At 41.4% G+C, this 27,311-nt stretch overlaps 2 protein-coding genes across 7 annotated transcripts; both read right to left on the bottom strand.

The window, feature by feature from the left end:
* Window positions 1–765: 765 nt before the first annotated feature.
* Window positions 766–26,429, bottom strand: LOC110986374 (uncharacterized). 6 transcript variants are annotated; one of them, XR_015426359.1, is made up of 4 exons: window positions 24,031–24,352; window positions 15,543–15,715; window positions 2,424–2,498; window positions 766–2,107 (listed from the first exon to the last, which is right to left on the bottom strand). XR_015426359.1 is itself a non-coding variant. In XM_087140955.1 (3 exons), exons 1-3 carry the CDS (start codon window positions 26,409–26,411, stop codon window positions 1,963–1,965), a joined length of 318 nt encoding a protein of 105 aa, XP_086997081.1. In that variant the 5' UTR covers window positions 26,412–26,429; the 3' UTR covers window positions 766–1,962. The 6 variants fall into 6 exon arrangements, 1 of the variants encoding a protein (XP_086997081.1); XR_015426360.1 differs by lacking the exons at window positions 15,543–15,715; window positions 24,031–24,352 and adding an exon at window positions 24,397–24,549; XR_015426358.1 differs by lacking the exon at window positions 15,543–15,715 and having other exon boundaries at window positions 24,031–24,277.
* On the bottom strand, window positions 21,391–24,020 carry LOC147798151 (uncharacterized). Its single transcript, XM_087140954.1, has one exon. The coding sequence runs from the start codon at window positions 22,729–22,731 to the stop codon at window positions 21,391–21,393; it is 1,341 nt and encodes a 446-aa protein (XP_086997080.1). The 5' UTR covers window positions 22,732–24,020.
* Window positions 26,430–27,311: the final 882 nt, after the last annotated feature.

Below are 27,311 nucleotides of genomic sequence, written 5' to 3'. Positions count from 1 at the left end.
TCTGCACTTGAATTGGACAATTTTGAAGAGTTTTGGCAAAAAAAGAAAAAAAATCATCTTTTCAAGGTCGGGATTCGAACTGGCGACTTCTCGGTTCTGGATCAGGAGCGCTAACCACAGGAATGCCGCGAAGTTGTTAAATTCGGAGAATAAAAACTTAATTTTGAAGATTTGGGAGATTCATTTTTGGGAAAAATCATCATTTGATATGAAAATTACAACTTCTATTATTGATAAGTTGGTCAAAAAACAATCTTTCCTATTGTCTGCACTTGAATTGGACAATTTTGAAGATTTTTGGCCAAAAAAAGAAAAAAAATCATCTTTTCAAGGTCGGGATTCGAACTGGCGACTTCTCGCTTCCGGGTCAGGAAGCACTAACTACAGGAACGCCGCGAACTTGTTATTTTCGGAGAATAAAAACTTAATTTTGAAGATTTGAGAGATTCAGTTTTGGGAAAAATCATCATTTGATATGAAAATTACAACTTCTATTGACAGTTGGCCAAAAAACAATCTTTCCTTTTCTCTGCACTTGAATTGGACAATTTTGAAGATTTTTGGCAAAAAAAATCCACTTTTCAATGTCGGGATTCAAAATCACAATCTCTGGAAAAAATATCAAACTCATCAAAAACTTGATCATTTAGTAAAAATCCAGTTTAAAGGCTTCAATAGTGCTGGCTATGCATTAGGAAATCAAATAACTTTTTATGCTAATGGTAAAAGAGAAACCACCCACAGATATCAACTCACACAAAAATGTCAGTACTGAGGTGTCGTTTCCTTTATTTTTGAAGTCTTGACAAGAAGTCACTGACAAATCTTCAAAAACAAATACTCAGCTTTGTCAAAAATCTCAACACACTTTTCAATGTTTAATGGCAAGATGTTTATGCGCTTCAAGATATACTGAAAGGTACAAGAAACTAAAAGATAAGACAAAAGCTCTAGCATAATTTTTCTGGCTTCAGAAGCAATTATTCTGAATTCATGTGTGGAAGTTGTGTAGGCCTATTTAGTTCAAACAACTGCTAATTCCTTCACATCTGTGCGAGATTTCAAACTGTTAATATCAGATACGGAACTTTGTAAACCTTTTTCAGAAAATTGGGTTGACATACCTTAGTTTTCAAAGAAAAGGGTTTTCGAATTGTCAGGGGTTTTCGAAGTTTAATGCCTTACACGGAATTTGTGAGGGAACATAGCTGGGGAACATGGACATTGGATATTGAATAAACAAAGGTAAATTGAAGAAAAAAGATGACTTCTAACCATAACGGCTTATTGAAGATTAAAGTTTATGACGTATTTTTACCAGCAGTGTTAAAAATCTTAACTTATACTTATATTCTACTTTTTGCATTTACCATCAAACGTCCATTATTCTTGTTAAATTGATTTCTCCTAGCCAGTCCAAATCGGACAATGAACTTTTATTTTCAAAACTATTCGACTAAAACATCATAAAACACGAGAAAGGACAGCATCAGCCTCCAGGATTTTCGTGGAAAACAATCATTTGAAAATTCATTTTTCTTACATTAACAGGAATGGGGGAAAAGAAATTCAAGAGCTGCTAATGCTGAACGTTTTCAGTTTTGTATTCTTCTCCAAAACAAAATTTCCTCTTGGCAAACACTGCAAAATATGATACACTATGTATTTCTTTCTGCTAGATTGTGCGTCCTCTTCCGGGAAAGTTAACATCTTTTTAACATTCTAGAGTTCTTCTACTAAATGATAAAAAGAGGGGGGGGGAAGTGTCATGAAAATTTGATAGCACAGTGTCTCATAAAGTATTTTGTATCCACAGCTGTTTAGAATGAGTTACAGCTTGTAACTTTGCATTCCACATTTACTGAGAAGTCTTGTTTTGAGCTTTGCAAATACTGTTTGCTGTACGTTTACTTTTCCTTGGAAAATGATTAAAATCTGTACAAGTTACAGGTTAGGCGACAATCAGTGCCAAGCTTTTAGAGTACAGATCCCATTCATTTTCGATGTTTTTCGGCCCATCTGCAAGCCTGAGGACCCCAGGGTGGACTGTAGACTTTTTCCTGCCGGCTCATTCACCTCGGTAGACGGCTTTAGGCCCAAGAAGCACCTGCAAGAAAGTACGACTACAATGTAACATTGGAATAATTGACTATGGGCTTGTAACTGCACTGTTGAAAATTTAAACATTGGTTTGGAAGGGGCTCCGAACACTGAAAAGAGTCCAACGAACAGCGGAAAGTACACCATCATTGACATGTGTATGGTTTCTCTCTATATGGGAAATGGGACTTTTGTATGTGAAACATGTTTTTTGACAACCCAAGGCACAAGGAAATCCTTTGATAAATCCTTTGACAATGTCTTCTTTGTGCTCAGATACGGTCACACTGGGTATGACAAATATATGTACTTGTAGGTCCTACCTTGATTTCATTTTGACTGTAGCAAAGACAGGTTGACAACTGATAAATGCATCAATGCCAAACCCACGACGGGATCTTGAGTAAGGAAAAACAAGAAATTTAAACAAACTTAAAAGCTCGGCTACTCAATTTTCCAAGAGGCAGACAAGCTGCATCATCAGCCAAGTGGTCTTTAATATTCAGTTTGCTGTGTACAGTGTATGGAAACCTCAATCTGATCCTGTAAGACCAAATTGGCGTTCTGCTTGATCATGTCCATTCACATGCACACATACACCCATGTTAGTAAGTTGTGCCTGTATTATAGAAAGTGTTGTTTTCAAAGAAGTGAATGGTTTTACAGTTTGATTCTTTTGTTCTACATGTGCCCTGATAATTGTGCTGCGCATATTATTTGTGACTTGACTGCATTTCAAAAAGGGCCGTTAATTTACAAGGAGAAAACATGTACATGTAGTAAGCCTTTTGCAAGTTAAATTTGAATAAAATTTGGTACACTGCGTTATCCAACTGCACATGAACAAAATTTAAATTCCCCATACCTAAAGACACTGTAGTACCCCATGATTTTGGTGCAACCTTTTGCCTAGAGACCACCTTCCCTGGAATGGACTAGTCCTTTGTACCCTTTCTCATCCTTTGCAAACAGCCTATTAGTGCGATGTTTCTCTTTACTAGGCAAAAGCCTGCAAGATTCATGAAGAATCAAATTGTTATGTTCTGTTGAAGTTTAACTCGCAAAAGGCTTACTAACCTCATTTATTGGTTTGCAATGACTTATAATTGTACAGAAATTTTTACAGAGTAGTGACACACCAGACTCAGTAGTTTTGAAAGGTTTAGATGTACAGAGATCATCAGGCCCGTTGCTAAGGAGAAGCCTGGAGAGATCAGCAACTATCCCCTTCCCCATCACAACATAATAATTTATTGTTCTTGTGATGTGCAGGTCATATGCAGTGTGAACCTAACCCCATGCCTGTTGCCGTTGATGGGGCAAACCATCAAACAGCTTTTTGCTCATCTGAGATAGGGCATTTTAATTTCATGTAGGCCTAGTCCATTTTCCTTCTCACATTATCACCGACTACTGTGGCAAATTTCAAACAATGGTACATTCTTCTGGTGATATAGAACTTATCACCACTGATTCTTTCATAGGATAGTCTCTGTATGAACTGAGCCCTCTTAAGTTCATTAACTTCAGCAATCAATAAAAGGGAGGTACAAGCTGGAGAACAATTAAAGATCCAAACATGCCAGACACACTAACAGTCAAAAGATGTAGACAGCAGACAGACTAAAGAGGTTATGCGTCAACATAATCCTCCGAGGGCAAGAGATTCATTAAAATGGAATAGGCTAGAGTAAACCTTTTGTACTTTTGTTGTAGATGAATTTAAAAAACAGTCTCTGACACCATGGAGATGTTGGCAATCCACAACCTCTATTGCAAAAATTGGGTTGGAGATCACCAAAAACATATGGCAACATAGCCTAAAGTTTTAATTTATGTACCAGGTAACTTAAGCAAGCCAAAAACTCTTTTCAACTCAAAAAAGCAATTTAATTCAACACTGACTATAGGGACTTGTCAAAGTTACATGCTGCAGTATGGAAAAGCAATTTATTTATCACTCCTAGAAAACAAACATTACTTTAGGCAGACACATGGTTTGTTGCCAATCTCTCTATGGGTGTTTGTTGCCATGGTATAACAAATACATGTACATGTAAGTTGCTTAAAGTGCAGACACATGGCTACCCGCATCCATCCTTGCTGGCAGGAGTCCAAAGAAGTCCATAATTATAGCATTATTATATGTACAGTAACTGCATGCAGAAATTAAATAAAAAATCGTGAATTTGTTATAAATCAATGTAGTGTACTGATGTGGCTGGCGTGAAAAGCTCACTTTGGCATAACCATTCAAAGCCAAGTAGAATACATGAAACCTACTGCCTTCCCTTAACACTCGCAGGAAATAAACAGATAGCAGGGATCAGTTGGTAGCAACAGGCAGTGCCTGAATTCAAGCTGAAATTAAACAACTTAAATATGAAAATAGGTTTTAAGTAAAACTTTGAATTTGGATGTTAACATTTGATCTTTTGTATTTACAATTATAGAAATGATACCCATAGTACTCGTTTGTCCTGGCAGGGCTTATTCCAACCGTATTTGCGAACAGTGGAAGGACAACATGCTCTTCAAATCTATTCCTTAGTATTTAGGCATATGACACCCAACCAATTACAAGCATACATGTATGGGTTGGCATTCACTCATCCTGGTGGGGCTAGTGTTTAACTTTGATCAGTCTGAACATACTCAGTACAAGATGAATGGTTGGCAAGCATGCCAAGCATTTGGGCATGTGGATGTCAAGCTTGGCAAGTATTTTGACAAGCCCACCTGGTTTTTTTTTCTGTTAAATTGCCCAAATTCTAGAAAAGGTTTAAAGTAGAGACAAAATAAACCAGCAGCTTGGAAATACATGCCCAAGAGTCAAACCTTCCTCTCGAGGACTGTACTGGGAAAATCGGGTTTTCACATTTTTGCAATTGTGAATTTCAAGTCATTCGAGTTCATTTACAGTTTCAGGCTTCCTATGGTGTTTCTTCAACAAATGTGCCAGCAGTGGTAGTTAAGAATGCTCACTTTTAGTAATATATCAGGTAATTTTAATCCAGTTTCATCAAAGAGAATTATTCCAACAGAATTATTTACATAATGCTATTCCATGGTAGTAAATGTTTGAAATGGGATGTTGGGGCCATGGGCATCAAAGGGCGGTGGCATAAACAGTTGTCTGCCCATCAGACAATACCCTTAGAGATGCCCAAATAGACCCACCATTAGAGAAAGTGAACTAAAAAAACAAAGTATATTACACAACCAACTGAGAGTTTACATAAAAATATGTGTGGTTCTAAATGTCAGAAAAGATGTCAATTAAATTAAACATAACATTAAAGTCATCTGCCACAAATAAATACAACTGTAAAAGGATATTCCCATGGTTAATTGAATATTGGATATAAATAGGATTTGAACAGATATACATGTACACAGCAACCACAGGAATATCCAATTATAAATTGGACACTCCTTAAATTAAACAGGACACTCCTAAGGTTGATTGGCAAAATTCCATCAAAATAAACAAAAGGAATGGTTTTAATTCTAAATAGAACTTGGTATCATTATGATTGACAAGCAATTGCTTTTCATTTACCACTTTCATCATATTGAGAAATTCTTGAAGTTCTGTTTCAACAAACAGATGCAAGTGTACAAGTGTTATAAGCAACGTTTCAAGTTTTAAGTACTTGTAGATCTGCTTGCAAAATGGATGAGCTCCACACTGACAGTGTGCAACACTCAGAAAACTGGGCCATAATCTCAGATTGCTATACTGATGATTTATAAATTCAAGGCCACAGAATGCTTCAAAATGAGCAAGATGTGGTAGCACTGTATTCACAAGATGGTTATAACCCTTGATCACAAGGATACATGTAAATGTTTAAAGGCTCTGAAAAGGATTGTAAAGCAGATTTCAGACACTGCACAACAGTGAGAAAAACAAGAACAGAAGTTCCAGTAGCACAATTTGGGAAGGAACCTAATATTGTGGTTTCAGTTGTGGAACTTGGTAAACTATACATGTAAGTTATCAACAGCTAAAGATTGAAAACTTTGAGGTGATTAAAAAAAATAACGGAACGGCAGATGGAACTTTCAAATTCTGCAAAAAAACTTGAGACCTGTGGATTGAAAAATAACTCATTCGTTGTAATATCCCTGATTCTAGGAATTAAAATCAGGTTCCTTGATGCGTGAGGTTACTGTGTGGCAATTCATCAACGGGAGGTACACGTAGGCCTTGTTAGTGATAGGTTGAGTGCTGAGCATATTTGGCTGCAGTACGTTTTGTTCATCCACATTACACACCCAACTATACAACATTTATATGTTGACCTGGTAAAAGCAATTTCCAAAGAATTAAGACATTTCAGACACACACTGAACATTTTTTGCAACTCACACGCAATATTTTTGAGTCATGGTCAGTGCTCAGGAAAATGCTAATCAGGAACTGACCATCAGCTGCACAGTATTAGAGCCTCATCAACGAATACAGTACAGGTACAACCTCACTGAGTGCCAACAGATGTTAGATGAGATTATAGTAAACTGCAATGTTGTACCTAACAGTTCCAAGTACTCTGATTTCCATATGATTTTACATGCACCCTAGGGGGTTAGGGTTAATAAAATCATAAATAACTACTTTACTATTATTTCAACTGACTTTAATACTGTGAGGTAGTAAATTTCAACAACAATGACATTCATTAGAATGGCAATTGTCTTGTTTTTCTTAAGCCTCACGAACACTATATTTTATATTTAGTCATAGACATTACGTGTCTTAAGTATTTTGCAGAACCTATTGAACAATTAAATTCCAATATCCCACATGTACTTTAACTCAGTATTTGTTTATATTGTTTTTCTTACGATGTAGATAGACTGATGCACTGATGCCATTACTTACAGTGTCCCCATCAGGCGTGCATTCCTAAACTTGATGCATGCGTGATTTTGGTTAGCAGTGTACTCCCATTGACAGAGGAGGCATTTCAATGTGCATCTCATCTGTACATGCCCTTGGGGTCAACGCAGTTATGGCTCTTCATTCTTATCTGTCAACTGGTCATGACCCTTTTGCCCTAGTAAACATAACTTTTCTTGGGGTGTAGGTTCAGCAAGTCGAATTTAAGCCTTTTAAAGATTTTTAATGCCTCCCTTAATACCCTTTTCTATCTGGTGCTAGTCTCAAAAAACACAATCTTTGGGTCCAGGGGAAAAGCGGAGTATTGGATATTTCGCCGACCAGCACAGCACATGTACACTGATTCATCCAATCACTGGAGGGAACACAGCACGTACATTTCTGTGCACAGAAAACCCTCACTTTTCCTGAATTACACCAGCGTTTACATTAATAATCCCAACTACCCTTGTACATTATTCTATTGAGATCTTTAATCCATGGGGCAACTATAAGGCCAATCCTGAGTTGACAAGCAATTGTGTCCTGGGTGGTAAGTCATTTTTTTCCAGTTTGTTATGGACTCAGGACCAAGAGAGGCCTTGCTCTTGGTTGTGTGTCAATTATGATCTGCCAAGTACATGTATTGCCTTATATTTTCTAGAGTACAGGCTCAGGACTGGGGATTTTATCAAGTTTCTGATAATAATCTCAAAAATCACAGAATGTAACGGAATGAGCTGCAGAAATCAATGTCACAGGACGAAAAAAAGAAGTCACAATCATTACTTTTCAATAATGTGTATGCATAGTCAGTAAGGCCGGCATCTCTATACATAAACCACTCATGCACATCATTTTGACAAAACAGGTGTTCACTTTGTCATTGGTTGTTTAAAATCTTGTCCATTCATGGGTCCTTTTTGCTTGGTGGAGAGTGCTTTTGTGTGTGACTTTTGATTCAGTAACCAAGATAATCCATTGCTTTTGGGCATAAGATTAGTAAGGGGTATTGCAGCATATAGCTGTGTACAAAAATTGTTTATTTCTATGGAGTGAATTTTTATGTGTGGCCTTTGACAGAAGTGGCAAGTTTCTTTTGCTGTCCAGTGTATTATACATGTATGATGTTACAGACTATGAACTTCTATGAGTAACCTTTACCTGAAGTATATTTGACATTGGGTAATTGAATTGGAAACGCAAAGTTAATTGCAAAGATAAAGTTGAAGTTTTACATGTAAAAATATATAATAAGAAAAAACTGGTTATCTCCTCAGAGATCAAAAATATTACAGAAACTGAGAGAATTTGTGTTCCCATAACACCAGGTCACATAGTGATGCAACACTACGCAAGGTAGAAATGTGACCTTAAAATAGAGGACTACGTCTGTTGAGAACAAGAGCACCTGGCTTTTGCACTTTGCGAGTTTGTTTGTGTTAATGTATTTTAGTCAGTATATGCAGAATTCATTCAAGGTTTAAGATGATGTCTCACGTACAAAACTTCACTTCATCATAATGTGACTCAAATTTTGACAAATTGCTCTGTACGTGAAACAAGTTTCACAACGATGGCACTTGTAACTCTTAATTAATACATTATACACACCATATGTACATGTACACTAGATTGAAGTGATTAAAAGTTGCCCAAGAAAACTTTGCACAAAGTCAAAGGGTTTTTGTAAAAAACTCGATGGTTTCACCTATGCAGTTTAATCAGTGGCCTACTTATAAAAATTGCTATATCTGGTGACCTCATGATGACATCATACCAATTTTCACATAAAATATGTCTTGATTTGAGTTTGTGCCAATGGTCACCATCAGACACATTGTTCTGGGGATGCACATGTATGGACCCAAAAGGAATTCGATTTTGTGGGCATGCCACATGAAGTGTGATGATATCCTCATCAAGCTTCGTATTTTTGTTGACAGGAAGGCAATGTACGGGTCTGCGTGTGCACACTCAACCTTACAATAATATTGCACAACACCAAAACAGCTCTCCCTTAAACTTTGTTCACAATTTTACATGTACCAGTATCCATACAATTGCAGAGTAGTTAGTTGTTGAAACTATTAGTTGTTAAAATTCAGAAATTAACAAAAATATCTAGCTTGTTTTGGATTGTCACGGATATATCGGTAACTGTACACACATGAACCAATGCTTCAATGACATTAGCATCGATCAAAATACAAGCACAAAAAATATTACCAAAAAATATGCCCAAGCCACTAGCTTTTTACTGTCAACATTTTTACAGAGGAATTTCAGGAGAGCTAAATCAGCAACACAAACATGGTGTCTGAATGCATCGAGAATGACAAACATGAGGAAACATGCTTATTAAATTATGCCATCCTGTCAAAGTAAACTTCAACAAGAAAAAATTAATGTTGCAGAGAAAATTTCTAATCTGAACGCTTGATTATTTGTGGCTTTTCATTTATGTTTTGTTTCTATCAGGAAAAACATTATTAGCTAACCTGTTCAATATTGGGTAACACTTGTCATTTTCATTTGGAGAAAAAATTGTATGTGTTGGCCAGTCTTAAACGTGCAGTTAAGACAGGCTCAGGAGAATGGACACGACTAAGTTGCAAGTGAGGGAATTGTAAACGTTCATTCTCCTGAGCGGGTCTTAAAGCACATACTTATTCCCTGCATTCATAAATACAATTTTAGTCAGGGAGTCAAAAGAAGTCAATACACGATAAATTTCAAGGATTTTGTTCAGGAATTTTCTGTTCATTTTCCCGAATACTATATTCCTTGTGCAAGTAGTCCAGAAGAATCTCCCTGTATGAACTTAAGAGCGCACATAGTGAGTTCTGCATGAGCGGCACACACAGACTCTTGACCAATAGGAATGGATTAAGCTATCTCGTATCTAGGTGCCAGCACATTTTAAAGCAACTTGCACAAATCACATCAGGTGTTATCAAATCTTAATACACAGTCACATTGCGTGTTGATTGATGGGGATCATGGGGGAATCTTCTGAAACTAGGGTGCAAATACATGTCTTCAAAAAGTGATTTCAATTAAAATACGACTAATTCATTAAAAAGGTCACTGCACTTCATTGAACTGAGAGTGAGAAAACTGTCCTAAGCTCATGGGATGTGACAAACATGATGTCTGTCCATAGAACAAATATTACTTAATGAATAAACCAGCAGGGAAGCACGGCAGAACAATTTTAAAAGTGGCAAGACCACTTTTTAGACTATCAGGCATCAGCCATTGGCAGACTGATCCATTTAGTCCTATCCCATTACAGGATCTGCCAGGGGGGGTTGGCAGTCACCCCCCCATTGAAAAAGTGGGGTGCACTACTTCCTCTCCCCTTACTTCTTCCCCTGTCAGCAATTTTTGCAAGTATGATGCTTATGACCAATTGTGCTCCTCATTCTCTAATTAAAGGATACAAATGTCTGTCCAAGTAACATACATACATGTAAGCTTAAACAATTAATCTTTCAAATAATGTTTACATGTATCTGTGAATTGTCTTTCTGTAATTTTCAAATCATATCAAATTAAATGGATTGCAGCCACGTGTCAATAATCTGAATGTTTTCACTACTAAGTAAACCCTGTTTACTACATACGTCGGTCCTCAATGCGGAACAGAAATTTGAATTTGTTGTTAAGTTAAAAGTGATGCCGCTGAATGAAACATGTATAAAGTTTTCAGGATTTTGGATGGAACAGGAAGAAAAAACAAATTGCAGAAAACAATTAAGGGCTTCCACCCACTATGTGCAAAAGCGAAAAAGCTTCACAGAAGTGGCATATTTGACTGGGATTCAACATGTACGATACCATCATGATGAAATTATCATACATCCCTGATAGATGTTTCCTTTAATAACTTTTAACCCTGAAGGTAAAGTTTGATCGCAGTTAAGCTTGTAAATTAATCTACTAATGTGTTCGCCAGCCATGAATAAAAATTACTGCAAGTTTTTTGTGTGTCCAGCTGTTACACTTAGCCTTTACAACATTAATGCACTAATGTTGGTCGTTCTATTGTCATTCAAGAGCAAGCATCTAAATTTAATATTCAGCAAAACGTAAACTTCATAAGTTCAAAACATTAAAATCTGATTAACATGTTGTTCATTTTTCTTTGGAATGTGTCCTTTGGTCTTATCATACCTTTGACCAGTAAAGAGAAGCAAAGGTACTTCATAGAAAAGTTGAAGGCATGATGGTCAGTCGACAAATATAAAAAGGAGAAGCTGCTGCAGTCATAAAATGCTGTGAAAACAAGAAGTATCAAGAGGGTTTGTTGCGAAAACAGGAAAAGAAACAGCTTGAGAAAGAGGCTGCCCTTGGGATGAGATATGAGTCAATAAGGGGGGGGGACTGGTACACTGTGGGTTATATGTATGAGGAGAAAGATTTCCAGGGGAGGTTGTTGCTGTAGGAGACGGAGAAATGTCAGTTATGGAACGTGCTGGAAAGTATCGGAAATGTCCTGCTGTAAAGGACTGTACTATATGTAGAGAGCTTGTGAGATGACACTTCAAGTTTTCCGTTGAAATGTAAGAAAGTGCACCCGTAGTGGTATATTTACATGTACATATAGCCTGGAGTTGAATTGTCTGAGGCTCAACAAACAATGATAAGGGCGTTTCAATCAAATGATGATGTACATGTGTGAGGGATGTCGTGCATGTTGTACATATAATTGTGAGTATGCTGGTGTGTAGTGACAGCACCATCATGCAGTGGCAGGGGCATTCCTCATGTTTGCCGTCGCCTCCGTTGTTGGCCTGTCTGCTACTGAAATTAAATAGGTAAATTTCACTCTTCTTGGGCTTGTAAATTTCTTGTAAATCATCCAATGGGTTTCCAGAGGAGTAGAGAAATTGTTAGATATCGTGGGAAGGGTATAAATACATTATTTAATGGGTAAATTGGGCAAATGGTTTTGTTACTTTCGAGCGGTAAAATAATGGCGGCCTTATAGCAGTGTGCTCAGACAAGTCTGGTTTGCATATACATGTATATATACATATATCGGTATCGACGTTAATGGTGCCGAGACCAAAACTTTGAGTAGGATCTATGGTGGAGTAATTATATGGGTTATGTAGTTTAGATCATTTGATTGAAGGTGGTTACTGGTTTCGCATAAGTGTACATTACTTGCATGTACATGTACAGGCACATGTTGGGCAAATTGTGACATGTAAATTAATGAGACGGGCACATGTACTTGAGGATTAAGTGACATGTAAATCCCTTGCTTATTGGAGATGATTATTGCTTTAATTTTGAAATTGTTTGGAATGATTGGACTTCAATTATATTAGATTCTATCTCTAAGTTACACAGTAATTAGAGAGTAATCTTCCCAGTACTTGAGGGATATTGATTTATCGTCTTTATTCCAATGTACATGTAATTTTAGGATTGGATAATGACACTAGGGTGAACTCTTTGTTATTTCCATCAGGAGGAAGTCCACAGTGTGAATTTAATTTTCTTGGCAATTAATCAATTTGGAAGGATGAATAGATAAACTGTTTTCCAGACATTTCCAATTTCATCACTTTAGGGTCAAACTGTGCCATTTCAATACATTCAGATTATACATGTTTAATTTCTGCCATTCACCTAGAAGGAACACTTAACTTAAGTTGTGTTTCTTTTTCTTTAATTCCTCATGTTTGCCGTCGCCTCCGTTGTTGGCCTGTCTGCTACTGAAATTAAATAGAGCAATAACACCAGTAGAGATCCGAGCCCAGGGTGTTCTGGTGTGTCTGTTCATGCGCACCCCCCACCAGATAGCGCCCCTCCCACACATGATACATGTATTATTTACATGTAGTTTGTTGTGTAGTCACATTAGCTTGTGAGATGACACTTCAAGTTTTCCGTTGAAATGTAAGAACGTGCACCCGTAGTGGTATATTTACATGTACATATAGCCTGGAGTTGAATTGTCTGAGGCTCAACAAACAATGATGATAAGGGCGTTTCAATCAAATGATGATGTACATGATACATGTATTATTTACATGTAGTTTGTTGTGTAGTCACATTCATAAGATTACATGTATGCATGCATAAGACTTGGTACAAACAGCTGCCTCTTATTCCATAGTACTCCCTCTTTACTTCCAGGTAGAAAGGAGCCTTATTAATGCTTAGTACTTCAGTGTAGTTATTGGTCCCACTTGTTTGTTAAAAAAAAGTTTTTTGCTGTTTAAACTATTTACTGGGTTTACTAAAAAAAAAGTGTAATGTACATGTACCTTCGTGTAACTTACAGTAACGTACCGGTAAGTGACCATGACTTTTTGGAAATTTATTGAAAACGAAAAAACTAATTATTCCACATTTTATGTCAAAAACACTTGCCGTAAATTGAGAAACATACACCAATAACACACTTTTTCAGAAACTTATCCAGTTGAGGTAACTTTTCATGGAAAAGTTTTCTGTATATATAAAGTGTAATATATACAGTATTACAGTATATCTGTATATATACAGTGTAATAACACTGTCTGATTTTAATTCTCTTTGGAGATCCTGCTTGTCTTGGCATCAAGTATTACATGTACATGTACCTTCCTCTTCATCTTGATAAATGAGTTGCAAGGGAATTATTTTTACAAGCAGATGGCTCCCAAAACAGAAGGAAACACAACAAGGACACCTTAAAGGATCAACCAAGAGAGACTGGTTGCCTTTTTTGCAATGTCTGAAAGCTGAGGAAAGCACAAGCTCCAAGGCAAAAGTGAACTTTGCAGTACAGTAATAACTTCCACAAAGCCGACAAAGCTGATCAAGAAAACTGATCCAGACCAAGTACACACCAGATAAACGTTAGCCCAACTAATTAATACTGGCATTTCAATCAAATAGACTGTAGTGTTGGTGTCGGATGACCAGAGAGGGCACTTGCACCAAAGGTGAGATTTACCCGCAAAAAGGCACAGAGAAGCTGAACTGTAAAAATCTCCTATACATGTACTTTTGTACACAGCCAGAGAAAGAAAAAAAATAAAATCCAGAACAAAAAACTGAGAAATATATATCTCACCCCTGTAGCACAGATCCACTGTACAGCCGTGTGGTGAGCTCCTGGGTCAGCCCGGGAGACCCATTGCCATGATACAGGCACAGTGTTTTCTTATGAGTGCGTTTTGGAGTTTATGCCAGACAGGAGTGATGTTGTGACAATAAACGGCCACGAGCCACAAAACGTGAATAGAAGTCTTCACAGTGTCATTTGTCGGTGTGAGAAAGACCCTTAGAGATGGTTGATATTTACAATACTCATCAACTGGACATGCTGGAACATGTCCTCTAAGGATAAACATGCCAACATCCAAATGAGTGGTTCCATAACAATACCTAAATTGCTCTCCAAATTATTAAAATCGAAAAAGAAGGAAGTGATTACATGGTGATGAAGCTGTCCATTTTATTAATGATGGGGGGGGGGCAACAGGGCTATGCGCTTCTTCAGAAGGGGGCACTTTTTTATGCATGAGCAAGGCACATTTTGGGGTAAATTTCCCTTCCATCTCCGTGCTTGTAAAGGCCCCAAAAAAGTACTCTCATCTCTCAAAAAGACAGGTACTGCTAGCTGTGCACAACATTTTAATTAGTACCCTGTAAATGGCATGGTTATTTGGGACAGTCTTTGCCAACCAGTTAATATTCAATCCGCCACAAGTTGAAGTGCACTCTCGATGAGCAAAGAAAAGACAGGCTGCCTTTAGCCAAATCTGGTGTACACCAATGTTATTAGTACAGGCCTGGTGTCCTTTTGGTCTGCACCAGAAATACACCAATAAAAACTATACCCATTGCAAAGGACACTAATAAGGCACCAAAACAGCACCAAAATGTCTGTCATTTTGCAGTGTGCACCGAGTTTTTTGAGTTTTCAATGATTTTTCCTACACCAATGTGGCATCAAAATTACTTCAAAATAAACTACACAAAATGTATCCTGATACACATGTAGTAATGACACCAGTCCCGCACCATTTGTACTTCAAAGCTTAATTCATTCCAGCTACATGTAAACATCCCATAGCATGGATACAGCTATACAGCTTCATTTCATGTATGATGTCCAAGCAATGAGGTTCCAGTATAGGAGTGATGATAATGTACAGTGTACAGGCAATAATAACAACATATTACTTTGCAATCTTACGAAGATGAAAGTACTTCAAGTCACATCCCTGCTCATGTAGTGTACTGGTTTGTGCAATAATTAGTTCCACACTTCCCCGGCTACAGCAATAGAGGGATCCCAATACGACGCTTTTAGCGTAGATCTGCGCACTTCCGCGTTTGAAAACGAGGCTGTACATGTATGTGTCAGCTTCAATTCTTAATACGATCAGACGATTGAAAGGAAGGAGTTAAGACACAAAATACATAAAGGTATGTTAAATTCAGACTTTTCAGGTTGCAAACTTTTGAGGAAGAGTCTTTCAGGATGACTCGACACGTAAAATCAAAAGAAAAAATAACGACAATTGACTGCGAACTAACCTACCTGCGATGGTCAAGAATCTTGTGCAGTGGGTGTGGTTTAACCTGGAGTGGCGTCACACTTACGAACCGGATACTCCATGTGTGTGGACTCCACGGGCGGGCACGACAAAGTTCAACACAGAGAGCCTCGGTTTCAAGGCAGATATGCGCAGACGGCGCTAACGTGAAATCCCTCTATTAGTGCAAATGTATGGAGCTTATCAATTTTCAAGTTTCCTCCAATCGAGGTACATGTATGCCCATTTAATTCTGGCTGGGGCATTAATTTCTGTTACAACATGTTAAAATACAATGAACCTAAATGGCACACACAACTGGAAAGTGAATTTTTGAAACATGGTAATACTAATAGAATTAAAAAAATATGTACGTGCAAGGCCATGCAGACAGATTAAATATCAGGATGTTATATCTACATTTTACATCAACAAACAGTTACTACATGTAGGCCTATGTGTTACACCCGTGTATGACCGAAAGGGCATACATGTGCAGGTGTTACATTAAAATATGACGTGATACGCAGTCCTGTAAAAATAATGGAAATACACCAGTCAGGAATACAGGAAAGCTTGTGACTTTAATGAAGATGGTGTTGCCTTGAACATTGCATGAGAAACAATGAAGGCAACTTCCTGTCCCTGCTGATGTGGCACTTTTGGTCAAGTCCATTATGTTACAGGGGAGAACAATTCTGGGTCGATGCATTATATGAAGGGGGAAAAAGTTAACCAACAATTAAAAAAGGGGGGGGGCAATTTCCATGACCTCTACACTCGCCCCTGCAAAAAGAAATGTTGTCCTCAACATTTACAAATTCAAATTTACAGAGTCCTGTTCATTAGAGAAACAGTTCACGTAATGTCCATTTCAGGAGCATGCTGCTCATCCATTACTAGGCCGTTTCTCCTCGACGAAGTAGCTGGATGGGATTCAGGGCTGATGGAGTAGCTAATTCCACTGCCCGTCATCCTCAGATCTCAGTGTCTAAGATCATTGGTGAAATGGGCTGGAACTGGATGACAAGCACAGTAACATCTTCAACTGTGGGCTGCGACTGTCATCTAGGCAGATTGTGGACGGCGATCCATCGATGCACTTGATGACAAATCCTTCCCCGGGTACACTGCGCAGTGATTCTTCTTCGATGTTGTTACTGGCTGTTGACTCGTCAACGATTCACTCTCTTGGAGCCATACTTGGCTGCGGAGGCCAGTGGGTCCACATCAAGCTGGGTGGCATCATTGATGGAGAGGGAATGTAACGCGGTGGGACCATAACAGGTGGCATACCACTCAGTGGAATTCCCCAAGGAAGTGCAGCACCACTCTGGACAAGTGCGATGCGAGGGTCCATTGGCTGATATGAGGGTTCTCCAAGTCTGGCATACTGGAACATCATCGGAGGACGACGCTCTCTACATGGTCGGCTCTCTTCCGCATGTGCTACTGGCTCAGGCTGTGGCTGAGGTTGTGGTGCGGCTTGGTCCGGTCCCTCAGGAGCGGCTGGTATGTCAGGAACTGGCATCGGAGAACCGGGCTCTGCAAGACTGTTCTCGTGGTCCAAAGGGAGCTCATCAACTTCTGAATGGCTCTCAGGTAGTTCAGCACTTTCATGCACATTATCACCTGAGAGATCGTCCTGATTGGATGTACCAACTTCTGCTCCAGACTCAATGGACGGTAGGTCACAGATCGGGTTGTCTACTGTCGGTGCATCCAGTGTGAATGGCGTGGCGCTGGGATTCAACACTGACTCACCGACCTGGCCACGTGGGGTGTCAGCTCTCTGATCCGAGGGGAGACAGATCAGCAGGGGTTCCTCCTCATCGGAGCTGTCATCATCCACTGGTGGTTGCAGTCTGGCCACAGGCCGAGGGCGGGTTGACCTTGTTATACACCTCTGGGGTGGGGGATGACTCGGCCTCGGGTCTACATCAGCCTGCATGCTACCACATGGAAGAAGGAGATTTCGGTGTAAAACCCGATGCTTAGGCTTGCCGTTGACAGCTTTCACCTCGTAGACAGGCGAGTCTTCTCCCTTCCTTTGGACAACCACGTACACCTGGTCTTCCCAGTATGAAAGGAGTTTCCCTGGGCCTGGGTGCCGTCCAACATTCCGTACTAGCACTCGGTCTCCAGGATGAAGAACAGAACTGCGGGTCTTCTGGTCATGATATCTTTTTCCTCTCTCGGTAGACTTGGCGGCATGTTTGGCTGCGATGGAGTATGCTTCTTCCATCTGGGCCTTCCATTTCCTGACAAACTGGTTGTGATCTTCCGCACCTGGTCCAGACGGTGGATTCAGCCCAAAAGCAGCATCAACTGGTAGGCGGGGAGATCTTCCATACAAAAGGAAGAATGGAGAGAACCCGGTAGCAGCATTGGTTGTGCAGTTATATGCGTGGACTACTTTCTGGAGGGAGTCCTTCCAATTCACCTTTTGTTCAGCAGTGAGGGTCCTGAGCATGGCAAGTAGTGTTCTGTTCAGCCTCTCACACTGTCCATTACCCTGCGGATGGTATGGTGTTGTTCTTGAGTTGGCTACCCCAGAAAGCTGTTGGAGGCGTTTGAAGAGGCGATTCTCGAACTCTCCTCCTTGGTCATGGTGGATACGGTGTGGATAGCCGAAGCGGAGGACGAAATCATTAAAGATTTTGTCGGCTACAGTTCTGGCAGATTTGTCTTTGGTGGCATAGGCCTGCGCAAACCTCGTGAAGTTGTCGACGATCACCAGTATATACTCAAATCCGCCCTTACTCCTTTCCAAATGGACAAAGTCAATGGAAATGACTTCGAATGGTGCGGTGGTCACAATTGTACCTAACGGCTCTCTGGTGTGCTGAGCAGGCTTCCTGTCTTTGAGGCAGGGACAAACGTGCATGCAGTAATGTTCAATATCCCGCTGCATATGGGGCCAGTAAAAGCGGTCCCTGGCAAGATCAAGGACCCGACCTGCACCAAGATGTCCCATGTTATTATGGAGCTCCCTGTAGGCAACGGGTCTAAGTGCTTCAGGAAGGATTATCTGGGACCGTCCTGCCTTCTTCCTAACCAGAAGCCCATCTTCCAGGCTGAAATGTTCCCAGTCACGTAGTAGTGCAGGTACGTCGGGTGGGTCCCGTGCTGTGTCTTTCCGCGTAGGACGCTTTCCGTGCTGGAGGTATCTGATTACCCTGGCGATCACGGGGTCATCATGCTGGGCAGTCTGGATGTCTTCTCTCTCCATGGTCTTCCCACTGGTAGAAGGGGTGGGCAAATCAGGACTCACATTGATGGCGGAGGCCCACGGGGCGTCACCTTGGATCTGGGCTTGAAGGGCATTCACGGTGGTACCAATCTCATCGCGGGAGACTTCAGCTGTGCATTCTTCCATGTAGCTGTCTATGTCTTGGGGCATTCGGGATAGGGTGTCTGCATCAGCGTTGCTTTTCCCTGGCCGATACTTGATAGTGAAGTGGTAATCTGCAAGTTCAGCCACCCATCGGTGGCCAGTAGCATTCAGGCGTGCGGAAGAAAGGACGTATGTTAGGGGATTATTGTCCGTGTAGACAGTGAAGGGGGCTGAGTAATAAAGGTAATCCTGGAATTTCTCGGTGATAGCCCACTTAAGGGCCAGGAACTCCAACTTCCCAGAGTGGTAGTGGTAGTTCTTCTCCGCTGGGCTGAGTGTGCGAGACCCGTAGGATATCACACCCATCTTCCCTTGTAGCCGCTGATACAGCACTGCGCCAAGCCCTTCAGATGAGGCGTCTGTGTGGACGATGAATGGTTCATTGTAGTCTGGGAAAGCCATGATGGGAGGGGTAACTAGGCGGCCAAGGAGTCTCTCCAGCACCTGCTGATCACGGTTCGTCCAGTCAATCTTCTGTTTTGAGAGCTTCTGTACGGGCCTTACTTTGTGACTGGTTTTTGTCTTCGCACTTGGCTTTGGCTTCTGTGGTTCGGCACCTGGTTCCACCTTCAAGAGCTCGTAGAGAGGCTTTGCAATGCGGGAGAAGTCCTGGATATAACTGCGGTAGTATCCCAGTAGGCCTAGCAGTTTCCTCAAGTCACCCACGGTTTCGGGTTTCCTTTCACCAAGAGACTTCACTGCAGCTATATCTGAGGGGTCTGGCCTGTGACCATCAGCGGAGACCAGTCGGCCCAGATAACGCACTTCACTCCGGAACAGTTCACACTTGTTCGGTCTTAACTTGACACCATGAGTCTGCATGCGTTGCAGTACCTTCTGCAGATGATCCAGATAATGTTCAAAATCGTCACTATAGACCAACACATCGTCCAGATACGTCATGGCAACCTCTCCATTCAGACCCTCCAGGCAGTTCTCCATAAATCTTTGAAAGACAGCAGGTGCGTTGGTAAGACCAAAGGGAATTCTGACCCATTCGTAGAGTCCCCAAGGTGTGATGAAAGCAGTGAGGGGACGGCTTTCATCAGACATAAATCCCTGGTGGTAAGCCTTTCCTTGGTCAAGGGTGGAGAACCAACAATTACCACCAAGGCTGTCCAGCACGTCCTTGATCCTTGGAATGGGCTGACGGTCAGGAATTGTTTTCCGATTCAATTCCCTGTAATCGACACAGAGTCGGAGGCTACCGTCCTTTTTCCGTACACAAACCACTGGTGAAGAGTACGGAGAGGTAGACTTGGCTATCCAATTACGGCTGATCAGGTCAGACAGATAGGTGCGTACTTCTTGGTACAATGGCCGTGGTAGTGACATGTAAGTCTTCCGAACTGGTGTGGTATCACTTAGGTTGATCTTCATCTTCAGGTCAGGGGCACTGCCGAGATCGGTGTCATCTCTCGCAAAGGCGGCTGAGTTTTCCTGAAGGAGTTTCTCTGCTGCTGCTTTCTGGGATGGTGTTAAGTGACTCAGGTCAACTGGTGGTATCCATTTGTCGTTGCTGGATACACTTGAGACTGTTGCTCTCCCTCTAGCTGTGATGTCATTGTCTTGGGGCACCGTCCAGTCTTTGAAGGTGGATGGCTCCACAGGGTAGACCGAATGGACCAACTGAATCTGGCCCAGCAGACTGCGACGTCTCAGAACGATGTCCCGGTTGGTGGTGTTCGTCACTCGAATAATGACGGGGCAACAAGTACCTGGGGTGAGGCTGACAACTGACTCTTCTACATGCAGTCCTTCAGGCCATTGCTGTTCAACGTCTGGTTCAAATAATCCCGTAATCTTGCAGTCAAGTGGTCCTGCACGGGTCCGACATCGTACTCCGATGCTGCTCTGTTGGGGTATTACGATGTCTTTTCGCCCGGACCTCACGCTGCATACTTCTTCTGGGTCATTTGCCTGGATGAGTTGAACTAACTGGTCAGCACTCCTCTGCTGCAGGTTCTTCATTGCTCCACCAAGGATACGGCTGGCATCGTTACCAGAATGCTGCACAACCATTTCGATCACGTTGTAACCTATGATGGGTTGTTGTAGCTGGTTCTTGGTGACTAGTGCGGGGAAAGTTATGGGGGGTGACTCCTGTGGGGCTTTCATCTTCAGCTCAATTTCTATCCATCCTTCAAACGGGATCGGGGTACCATTAGCAGCTCGAAGGTCAAGGTTACTCTCATGTTCGAGAAGTTCGGAAAGCGGGCGGACAGGTGTACTGGACAGGTTGTCTTGAAGCCAATCAGCACTGGTCAGTGAAACTTGGGCTCCAGTATCCCATAATACCGTGGCTGGTGAGTCGTTCAGAATACAATCAACAGTACATCTGGGGCCAACAAGGTTGGTAACTTTCCGGTGATGTCTTGGGGTTGCATGGCAGATGAAAGTCCCGTTTTTATGGTTGTGATGTGGGGGAATTGGTTGGGACGCTGCTGCTGGCTTGGTTACACCCTGTCCCTCGGGGGCAACCCATCCTCGTTTCCCTGGCGACGGTTGGCATTCCCTTGACGACAGCCACGGGCAAAGTGATTCGATGAACCACACTTGAAGCAGTGATCACACGATGGGCCCGTGCCATCCTCCTGGCACTTTCTGCAACCACGGCTGGTGGATGGTCGGAGTGTTGGGGCTTGTCGCGATGGTTGCCTGGCGGGGGTCTTCTGGAGGCAGTCAGTCAGCGCAGCCACTTGGGTCTTCAGGGCGGCAAGCTCAGCCATATCGGCTTGCAGCTGAGCAATTTGAGTGCTCAGCAGTCCGGGCTTTGGCTGGGGTTTTGGATCTGGGGGGCTGTGTTGTACCTCACTGACCGCCACCGGCCGTATGGGGTGAAGTTTTTTGCGACGCTCCGCCTCCAGACTGGAACAGACATTCAGCTTTTCGAACAGCATCTCGTCAGTCAACTCAGGGTTGTCCAGGTGTGGCCGTATTTCCGCCTTGATACTGTCACTCCTCAGGCCCGTCAACACGGTGTGTCTGAACATGTTCTGTACCAGGGTCTGGTCGTAGTACAGCCCTGACTCTGCCTCCTGGCTAGCAAAGACGACTTTTTGCCTGAGGTCAAGTGCCTTCAAGAGGAATGCCTGCGGCGATTCCTTCGGATCCTGGGCAAGCTGAGAGAGCTGTTTGTACAGGTCAGTGGCATCCTTCTCCTGATAGTGACATCTAAGGATGCGACGGAGGCTCGGCAATGTGATCTGTCTCCGTCCTTCCAGGTAGCTCCGGAGTGCCGATCCTGGGACAATGGCACGGATGACACCCTGAACAATGTCGTTGTCCCTGTAGCCTTTTTCCCGTGCAGCCTCGATCTGATGGGCCAGGCTCGTGAACGTCAGCCTGTCCCGCTGGCCTGGCTCTCCAATCTGGCCGGAAATTTTAAATTCCCGGCGGATTACGCTGAGGACCTCTGGTGGTAGGCTGGCCTTCTGGGGTTCGGCAGGGGAAGCGGTAACTGGAGCTGGTTCCGACTCCTGGGGTGTTTCAGAAGAATCTGGGTTTGTGGAGGGGGCTGGGATGGCTACCTTGTCGGGGGTGATCTCTGGACCAATCAATCCATCAATGAAACCATTCAAGTCCTGGAGTAGCGCCAACCCTCCATCTTCACTGTCTTGAACGGCATCACTGTTCAGGTGATTCATGACTTTCCGGACCAGTCTCTGATGACCGTCGGCTCTCTCAGCTGCATCGCCTGAATCCACCTCCAAATGCTCGCATATTTGGAGCAACTGTGGGATGGAAAGGCCACGCAATCTCGGGCCAACTTTCTCGAGAACTTCCAAGACATCCATGTTGCTTGACGAAAAGACAGCACGATGGTCACGGTGACGTCACTGGAGGACAAGTCGTGCTCAGCTGCTTTAAGGCAATCCCCGTTGAGGCGATCCCTCCTTCAACTGATGGTACACCCTGGTCTTGCACTCCTAGTCAACTCCCCGGTCCTCTCGGCTGTCTAGTGCAGGCTCACTGTCCCATCCCGTCTTGGTTCGTTTCACTGGATAGGCGCATGTCGTCTTACTCACTGGCACATTCGTCAGACACGCCTATCCCTCTCGTGCCTCCAAATGTTACACCCGTGTATGACCGAAAGGGCATACATGTGCAGGTGTTACATTAAAATATGACGTGATACGCAGTCCTGTAAAAATAATGGAAATACACCAGTCAGGAATACAGGAAAGCTTGTGACTTTAATGAAGATGGTGTTGCCTTGAACATTGCATGAGAAACAAATGAAAAAGAAATGATTGAGTAGTACAAATTCTGGCAAAACACATAACGCAATGATAAATTCCTTAAAACTCTGATTGCTTAGAAAACACTTCCGATATCGATATCTATCCATGAGCTAACCTATCAATCTAACACAATATCGATACGAGCTAGCCTTAGCAATTATCAATATGCTGTTCTCTGGCATACTTGCCCATACATAAGTCTATCACTATCACACAGTCCAACTGCACTTTCCCACAGGTGGCTGAGATAAACAATCCGGGATTATATCTGGCTGAATGAACACGAGTCATGCACTGGACTCAGCATGGTCTTGGCTGACCCATGTACATGTCTCAAGGTTCCTTTGTTCTAGTAAAGGTAGTATGGCAAAATCAGGAGACACATGTAACTTACAAAACTTCTAACTCTAAAACACAAAATGATTGTTCAGAAATCAGTCTTAACTAAAATCACTATTTATACATAACTAATTCTGGCATCCAAGAAATCTTGCAACAATCCTTGATCTAAATTACGTAAACTTCACAAATCAGCTGTCTTGACATGAACCATAATTCATCATATTAAAGTCATACTATCACAGCTGTCTAGAACCTCATCTTTCAGAAAACTTGGCAAAAATGCAGTAAGGTTCCAAAGAAGACTTTAGTCAAGGAGGAAACCTTGTTATTCCTACAGAAAGCTTCACACTCTCAAGGGATTGATTATCTCAATGTCTCAAGACTAAACAACTGATTTCTTCATGTCGCTTGTTAGTAAAATAAAGTACCAAAATAACAAAACACAATTCCAATGATATCTATGACAAGGTATAATACAGAAATGAAAGATAAAATGATAGATCATCATACCTGTAAAAATAATGGAAATACACCAGTCAGGAATACAGGAAAGCTTGTGACTTTAATGAAGATGGTGTTGCCTTGAACATTGCATGAGAAACAATGAAGGCAACTTCCTGTCCCTGCTGATGTGGCACTTTTGGTCAAGTCCATTATGTTACAGGGGAGAACAATTCTGGGTCGATGCATTATATGAAGGGGGAAAAAGTTAACCAACAATTAAAAAAGGGGGGGGCAATTTCCATGACCTCTACATATGCACAGGATAAACTACAGCTCATGTAAGCCATGGACATGTATTAAACAGTTTAATACATGTACTCAAAGTGAGTTTATTCATGTACAAACCAATTTGGGCACCGACAACTAACTTACTCCCACTGTAATCAATTGGAGAAAAACACGCACATCAATAATGGAGTCTAGTGGTATTACTAGTAGCCAAATTTATAGCTGTCGATGATACAACAGTCAAGTGCCCTATTCCAAACTTAATGATGTGTCCATATCCAATACATCAATGACTGCAACATATGAAACAGTATCATTTGACTGACGTGTAGTTCAAATGACTTAATTTTCTTCTACATGTACATGTACATGTGAACGCACGATAGTTTTTCATTGGATACACTTTCATGTTGGAGACCTTAAGTGATAAAAGCATTTACAGTTAATACATTGTATGTAGGCCCTAGTGTCTTTTGAATATAATACACTGCATTAAAACAAGAATAAACATGTTGCTTAATTTTGTGCAGTTGGCATAACATAGTACATGTATGCATGAGTGCGAAAACAATACCTGCACATGTATGTAACAGAAAAATTGTTTCCGAGTGGATAATGGGTTTGAATGGACATGTACCGTACCATTACATGTACATAATGTTCACCAAATCCAAACAAAAGCTACATGCAGGTGGTTTATTTGGACTTGCCAGGGGATTTGAATACTTAATGAGCCCCATAGACCTGTGCACATTTTCAGTTTTATGATGTGTTAATCCCTGCTCTCCTTCCTGTTCTTTGTAGTTAATGCACTAGAAATTTTGTTGTTTCTTATACATGTACATGTATGTATGTTTTCTACTTCTCTTGTTTTCCTACAGATTGAAGTCCGAGTGTAAACTCATAAGGTCCATTTTTATGCACTGTGTTGGGTTTTGGTTTTGAGTCTTTTAAAGTCTTAGTCTTTGGGTGGTTTTTAGTCCTTGAGTCCTTTTTGTTTTTTTTCATTTTTCCTGTACTTTTTCATTAATAAATTATTTTTTTGGGTCCCTTTTTTTGAAGTCAAATATTGGTGTCTGAGTCCTTATTAATTCAGTTTCCTGCGACTTTTCCTTCAAAGATCCTTGGTTTAGTTAGAGTTTTTGTTGTTTTGCTAATTCCTCATAGTGTGTCATTTTTCCCTGTTACACCTACACTAAAATGGCACAAACTTGACACTACAACATCACTACAAGTGGCTAAAGGGGTGGTGGGAAATAATTATTCCACCTGATACACATGCCCCACAGAGCTAAGATCAAACAGAAATTAGTTGTGCACGCTCAATCTCCACATCCTGTGACCGAATGCAGTATGTGAGTTCCCAACAAAGGACCATCTTTGTTTATGCCACTCACAACAGATATACCAGAAAGAAATTGTACCAGGAACAGGTCTCAAGGCAGAAAACACACACAAATTATTTTTGTATTTTTGGAAAGAGACTCCATATGCGGTGACCCTGTACCCTTTGAGACTGATGGTCTAAACAATTATAAATCTGAGTAAACATCTTGGCATTTTCCCTCCTACAACTGAGTAAACATCTTGGTATTTTCCCTCCTAAATTGAATTTTTCTGGACAATGCATTCTTTCTGATGGCTGTAGGGAATAATATAGCGTCTATGTCTGTTTCCTTTTTTTATCACAATGAAATGGTCACAAAGAAAAATATACTTTTGACAGTTATTTACATGATCCCAAACAGAAGTTAGATTTTTTTTGCTGATATACATGTATGTCTGTCACCATTGGATTCTGCGCTTGGCCTTTAAAAATTATCCTAAACAGCAAACACCTGTTTATGAAATGGCCACTTTTTACACACTAGTGGACCCAATGTTAATTGGGCCAAATGTGAACACTTGGGCCACTCCCATTCAGGTTCTTCACATACAGCTCCCAATATATAGTGGACATTCATGTTTGTGATGTCCGCATACACTGCTCCCCTCCCTCCATACAGGGTTCATCATGAACAGCGCCCTCTAGTGTGACGTCTATGCGCAGTTCCCCCTTACCTGGTATATGAGCCCTCATATATAGCACCCTCATGCAACACGTACACTTCATCGATATCATGTCTCCCTTCCCTACAAGAAAGGCACTCAACCCCCATTTGAGAAAAGCGCCCCCTATAGTGTATGTGTATCACTCGATCCCTCCCCCACGGCTGCATAATCACCACCCACCACACACACTTCGCCATTTACAGCACATGCCTTCTAGTTGAATTTAATGTCCAGCCCCATCAGCCCCCCCCCGTCGCATTGGTCCAATTATAATCCCACCCCACCCATGGTCCTGAAATCAATAGCCATTGCTTTAGCGCCCTCTTGTGGAATGTGATGTCCAGCCCTATACCTCTATCTCTGGTTTGTAGTCATCATGCCCTCTTGTGCAATGTATAATAGAGCATCCCCCCCACCCAGAGGGAATTACATAACTACTCCTTCCCTTTTATTTGGGTTCATTATGTACAGTGCTCTGATGCAATGTATGTCCTCCCCTTCCTTATATAGGCGCATTCCCCTCCCCTCTCCCCCCCACACACACCTGCACATTCAACTACTCAATTATGATCTGCTTTAATTTTCAGTATTACAGAAGTAATAGTACTTTCACCCATGCACCAGTGGTAGTTGATCATGGTTGTCCAAGAAAAAAGATTAAAACATGCGTTAGTCTACTAAAAACTCATGCACCTAATGTAGCTCAATATGATGCCATGACATCACTGATCATGTAAATGTTTTTGAATTTGAAAAGTGTCCAAGGTATACAGTAAAGAAACACAGGCGAAAAATGATGAGCTGTTTCCAACAATAAGAGTTCCAACGTGGCAAAATTAAATAAAAAAGGCAAGGACAAACATTTCTTTAGGGGCTTTTTCAGTGTAAAACTGTAATCTAAACTTTATACACAGTAAAATCATTTGTTAAAAAATGCTTGAAAACATCTTTGTCTGAAAGTAATTGCAATATATTTAAAAAGTTGAATACTTCAAAACATGACTTTA

The sequence above is a fragment of the Acanthaster planci genome, linkage group LG09, assembly GCF_054643075.1.
Source record: "Acanthaster planci isolate LZ-2023a linkage group LG09, COTS_SCS, whole genome shotgun sequence".
Lineage (NCBI taxonomy): Eukaryota > Metazoa > Echinodermata > Asteroidea > Valvatida > Acanthasteridae > Acanthaster > Acanthaster planci.
Note: the sequence above shows the minus strand (reverse complement) of the source record. Positions and strands in the feature narration are given on the sequence as shown.